This window comes from Terrapene carolina, unplaced genomic scaffold (assembly GCF_002925995.2).
Source record: "Terrapene carolina triunguis isolate 2854851 unplaced genomic scaffold, T_m_triunguis-2.0 Scaffold93, whole genome shotgun sequence".
Classification (NCBI taxonomy): Eukaryota; Metazoa; Chordata; order Testudines; family Emydidae; genus Terrapene; species Terrapene triunguis.
Window position 1 is genome coordinate 19,595,919 of NW_020664444.1, and position 5,798 is coordinate 19,601,716.

Here is a 5,798-nt window from a genome sequence, read left to right on the forward strand (position 1 = left end):
CCCCGGCGGCCGGGGGGAGGGCGGCGAGCCTTGCTGTGGCCCCGCTCTCCCCGGGGGCCGGAGCGCTGCGCCGCCGCCCCCCTCCAGGTGCCGCCCCAAGCACCAGCTTGGGTGCCTGGTGCCTGGAGCCGGCCCTGTTTGAACCAGTTGTGTAAATGTAAAAGATTTCCCATTACCTGAGGAATCTAGTTCCCCAGTATTATGCATGTTCTGGCAACAGCAAAGGAGTTATATGTTTCTTCAACAGTCTCTTGTCAAATGAGTGCATGTATTACATAGTGCATATTTTCAGTGCATAGATCAGCCACACTACTCAATGGCAGAGCAGTTAAAATAGCTGCCAACATAGCCTTTTGGTAAACCAGGCAATAAGCTTTTCAGAGACTTATCAACAAAACACTCGGAAATAAATCCTCAAGTGGGCCAAAGCTCTACCTAGTGCCCATGCAAGGCTGGACGCAGAGGTGGCATTCAACCCCTGGCACAAACTAGAGCAACCACAGGACTGTTCTATGCCAGCTGGAATAGCCCCACAGGGGTTGTTCTGATGGCCCAGGATAATTGGTGTTCATGCCAGGCTGACTGCTTCTTGTCAATGGCACACCTATGACATACCCCATGTGCTGGGAGGGTAGAGGAAGAGCAGGTGGCGCAGAGCTGGCTATGCTGGCCTTAAGCTACTGGGTAATCCCCATGTGACAGAGGAATTTCCAGTTGCCTTGAGTGAGGATCTGACCCCTTTTTCTAGCCTACTATTCTTATTCAAAATTAAGCAAAAAAGAACTATTGAATTAACCACTGTAGCTTACATCTGACATTGTTACCACAAAATAGGGATAACACACAAATTCCTAAAGCTTAGTGAGTGAAAAACAGAATATTTGTTGTTTATTCTCATATTAAATTAGAGCAAAGCTCTTCGTTTGCAGTCTCCTGACATGTACTTCTGTTTGTGCTGACCAAAATTGGGGCATGGCCTTGTATCCTGACCTTGGTTCTAAACTTCATAACAATAACAAGCAGAAATATACCTGTGAACTGTCAGGCTTAATAGGATACTGTGCTACTCATTCATTTTTGTGTGATTATTTCATTGGATTGGCATTTTGGTATTTACCCAGGAAATTCTATAACCCTACTGAAGCCAATACAGTTGCTTCCAAATAAAGTTGTGTGTATGCTAATAATGGCCAAGAAATACATTTATGTATCTCTGGTTCAGGGAAGCCTTTCCAAAAGTATATTATAAATATCACTTATAGAGAAGGTTGTCACCACACTATTATTATTTGCTGGAACTGCTGTCCATTCACAAGTCTGAATGCATTTTATTGTTGAGCACAAGAACTGCTCCATGCATGGAAAGCAGTCGTTCTTATCTTGTTCTCCTCTCTTCAGAAATTTTCTCCCACACATGTGAGTAAACAAGCTCAGTGCCTCACAAACTTTTAAAAAAACATGTCTTACAACAAAGCTGTTTCAGACTTATATGTGAAATTCATTCAGATTGTCACACTGGCTAAAAGTGACTGTTGTAGAATAGGATTTCATACAGTGTTACACTTAATTGCCCTAAAAATAACAAATCTCTGATACATAGATTCATAGATTCATAGATTCTAGGACTGGAAGGGACCTCGAGAGGTCATCGAGTCCAGTCCCCTGCCCGCATGGCAGGACCAAATACTGTCTAGACCATCCCTGATAGACATTTATCTAACCTACTCTTAAATATCTCCAGAGACCAATAAGTAAGTTATTTCTAGTTTTGCAAATCTAGATTTATATTAGCAAAGAGTTCCTTCTCCTTTAATAGTTAAATGGAAACTATCTGGCTTCCATTATATTATTTCCATTACATTGGCTTCCATCACTTTCTACCACATTACCTACACAATCAAGTGACTTTAAAACAAATGTACGTTACCTGGTTATTATTATTTATTTGTACTACAGTTGTGTCTAGAGGCACTAATTGGGGAACAGAGCCATATTGTGATAGGCACTGTAAAGACAGGCAATAAAATGATCATCTTAGCCCTGAAGAGCTCACGATCTAAGTTATGACAAAACATAGCAAACAAATGAGACAAACAAGAGAACAGGGAGGGCAACTATGTATGGTTATACTGGGCATCTGATTTTGTTAATAATAATAATAATAAACACTTCACATGTTCAAAGTGCTATACCAACATGAAAAGCCAATTTGTGGCACTGGGAGGAGCAACTCTGTTCTGACCCTCTACATTTTGCTTCCCACATCTTCTGGAGAGTACTTCTGCCACCTTTTTCTGCACCAAAGCGCTTGGAATCACCTTACAAAGTCAAAAATAAGATTTTAAAATCAATGTAAAAGGCTGATTGGAAGTCAGTGCAGGCATCAGAGCAGGAAAGATGTGCAATGATCATTTAGAACAGCTACTGTAAATAGCCTCTCTATAATATTTTAAGCAAGTTGAAGCCTATGAACCAACTGATCAATTATTCAAATAGTAAAGCCTCATAATAGTACTCAAGGTGACTGGAGAACAAACTAGCACTTCAGTATTACTCTGGGATATAATCTGTAATGTTCTTCAAGTGACTTAAAAAAAAAGTCCTCAATAAATAGGGGCTAGTGTGAAGCAGTGGAGCTCTACTGTCTGGCTAGCGTCTGGACATGTGAGTCAGGACACCTGGGTTCTATTCCTCCCTGCCAGTTTCTCTGCCAATGAGTTGCTCTATGACTTTAAGTTGCTATTCAGTGGGAGTCATAAGTGATCAGCAGTTCTGAAAATCATGCCAGTCACCTCTCTAAGCCTGAGTTTACTGTGTAGAGATACTGGAATGGTAGTAATATAGATCTTTGTGGACTATGGATGAAAGTTATTCTATAAGTACAAATTATTATCATTATTACAGATGCTACATGGTCACTAACATTCAAGATCTGGCTCTAAAACAATACCAAAAGTCTTATTTTTAGAAACAAGGAGACGAGCACAAGTCTATTCCATGCCACAGAAGCAGTAGAAACTGTTACATGTGTATGAGTCAACCAACATGATTTCAGTCTTGTTCAGTTCAGTTTGGGAAATCGTTGAGCCATTCAGTCCTGAACCTATGCCAGGCACTGCAACAAAACCAATGCTGCAATTGAAACATCAGGAGTGTGGGAGAGTTAGATTTCACTGTCATCAGCATATGATCTATGTGATAACATATTCATGGAAAACTGAAGCCAGAGGTAAAGTATGAACCCCACACACAGCCCTGAGGAACACTGCAATATCTTAGAAACTTGAGCAAAGCAGGAAACAGTGGATAAAATATGATACCAAGTTGCTGCAAACCAAAGATATTAAAGATATTCTATTAACACGTCATGATGCACAATATCAAAAGGTGGATGACAGATCTCGGAAACCAGCAAACATTATGGCCCACAACCTGTCTAAACAAAGAAGTTATTGCAAACATTTCATTGTCCACAAAGCTTTCTCCATAGAGCATAATCAGAATCCTTGCTAAAACTTATCATATATTTTGTCCTGCAACGAATGCACAGCTTTTCAGTGACTTCCTTTTCTAGGATGTTAGCCACAAATGGTTATTTAGAAAATGGGAGGGAATTTACAGGTTTATCAAGTTGTGCTGGGAGGTGGCTCTGCCACCAAAAGAGTAACATTTACTAGTATTGGGACAGTCAGGAGTCCTCCTGACAGCTTGAATTGATAGCATTTATCTCTATACCTATTCTTGTCATCAGCACTTTGGAATGGATGTATCAGCTGCTGCATTCTGAAAAATGTTGATTTCACTGAAGAGCACTCTTGCACTAGAGAGCTTTTATTGAGCCAATAACTACAGTACATCCATTATTATACAGTTGAATGAAGCACAGTATTTCAGTACCCTCCAACTGAACATAGGAATGAATAATATGGATGTCACTTGTGCCTCTCAAACATGAAGCCTATAAAATGCTGCCAATATTTGTTAAATGCCATATATTAAATCACATTGTATAGACATCGAGAGAAAACTCATGTCCCAATTATCCTTCCCCATCCCACAGCCTCCAAACCAGTAACATCTCTGCACTTCATTGAGCTAAGTGAGTGATCCATTTTTCAATGAAATAACAAAGTGAGTTGAGCTGCCTTAGACTGAATCCAGCCCCTGTCCATTCTTAGGATCAGTGAGGGAAACACCTTTGTCTTGAACTCAACCCAGTTCAGAAAGCAGAGGCTCCCTCCCACCAGCCTCAATGGGCAAAATGATCTCACAAACCTTGCCCAGCCCCAAACAAAGCAAAGGCTGTTTCCTTTTGTTACCAAGACCACATTGCTCATTTGCATGTATGTATGCATTGCCAAATCTAACCTAAGGGGATCAGGTCATTACCCAGTGCGGATTGAACACAATAGCTATCAAACAGAATGTCCCTTTAAATCGCTATTCTCCCTCTACCCCCTCCTTCCTCTGGTTTAAAGTGCTGATGCGGGGATCTGGAAATAAGCAGCCGCTCAGCGTTTTCATCCTTTGCACTAGCAATCCAAAGCACTTACTTCTCCCCAGCCCCTCAGCTTTCCACTCAGTCTCCTCCACTGCCCCGTAGCGTCTCATTGGTTTCTCTGGCTCCATGCTGGCAGAGATGGCTCGCTTTAACTCCACGCCTGAGTGCATGGCTCCTGCCTGAGCAGTCTGTGTGCATGGGGCTCCCCGGCTTACTCCAGCCGAGCCGGGGCGGCAGGGCTCCGGCTCAGCCCTTTCCTGGGCTGGACTGGAAGGCGCTGCTGAGCTCACTGCACCTCGTCGCCGGGCTGGTACCCGAGGAGGAGGAGGGGAAGGGATGCAGCGCACATGCTCAGTGCGAGGATGCTGTCTACAGAAGCGCTGGGTGAGAGCAAGGGGAGGGGGAGGCAGGAAAACAATGGGAAAAAGACATGCCACGGGGGGAGAGGCGGTCACTGGCTAGGGATTCTGCCACAGGCTAGGGAGGACACGGGCTGGGGATAGTATTTTCCAGGCAGGGGCGCAAAGGAAGAAGACCCTTGCCTGAATATCCCATCCCCCAAGTGGTTATGGAGGAGGATGCCTCCCACTTCACAAGGAACCTCCCTCCAAAGCCCATCTCTATGGTCCTATCTCCTGCCCCCTCCCCCAAGCTGCTCTCCCCACCAGGCACTGGCTAGCTCCCCTCTCCCCTTCATATACATAACTAGCCTAACCCCCACCCTCTATCACCTTCTGTTCATGTCCACTTCAGCTCCTGATCTTTTGGAGGGCAGCTGGGTTGGTCACTCTCCATCATCATTCCTTCTAGAGGAGTAGCCCGGTAAATGCTCTGTTAGGAGAGTCTGACCTCATGAACATTTGCATGACCCTGGAATCCAGGTTTATGAACCCTTGACTAGAGGTTTATTCTTCAGGGCAGGGATTGTCTTTCTTTTTGTGCCTTGTGCAGTGCTGAGCACATCAGGTGCATGTTACACCTCATAACTAATAATACCATGGAGAGCTAAGCTTTACTTTCACAGTAAACCCTCCCCCCCTCCATGTGCATTTCAACAGCCTCTGCAAGAGTTCTGCAGAGCTCCACGCTTTCTAGCTTCACTTTCAGCAAAAGCCAGAGGATGGCACCCAAACAAATGATGTGGTTTTGCATTTCTCATAAACATGTACGTTCACTGTCTGTGCAGTCTCCTGGGATTAGAAGAGAAGGAAATGATTATGCAGGAAGCTAATTTCCAACTGTGGTATTAGTTTTATTTTATTGTGGTGGTGAGTGGGTAAAATTTTCTAACACTTCT

At 43.6% G+C, this 5,798-nt stretch overlaps 1 protein-coding gene across 1 annotated transcript in view; it reads right to left on the reverse strand.

Moving 5' to 3' along the window:
* Nucleotides 1–4,671, reverse strand: part of BMERB1 (bMERB domain containing 1) — an 84,176-nt gene extending 79,505 nt beyond the window's left edge. The window contains exon 1 of the mRNA XM_024210360.1: nucleotides 4,554–4,671. Within this exon, the coding sequence (XP_024066128.1) occupies nucleotides 4,554–4,671 (118 nt within the window). The remainder of the gene's footprint in view (nucleotides 1–4,553) is intronic.
* Between the last annotated feature and the right edge of the window lie 1,127 nt (nucleotides 4,672–5,798).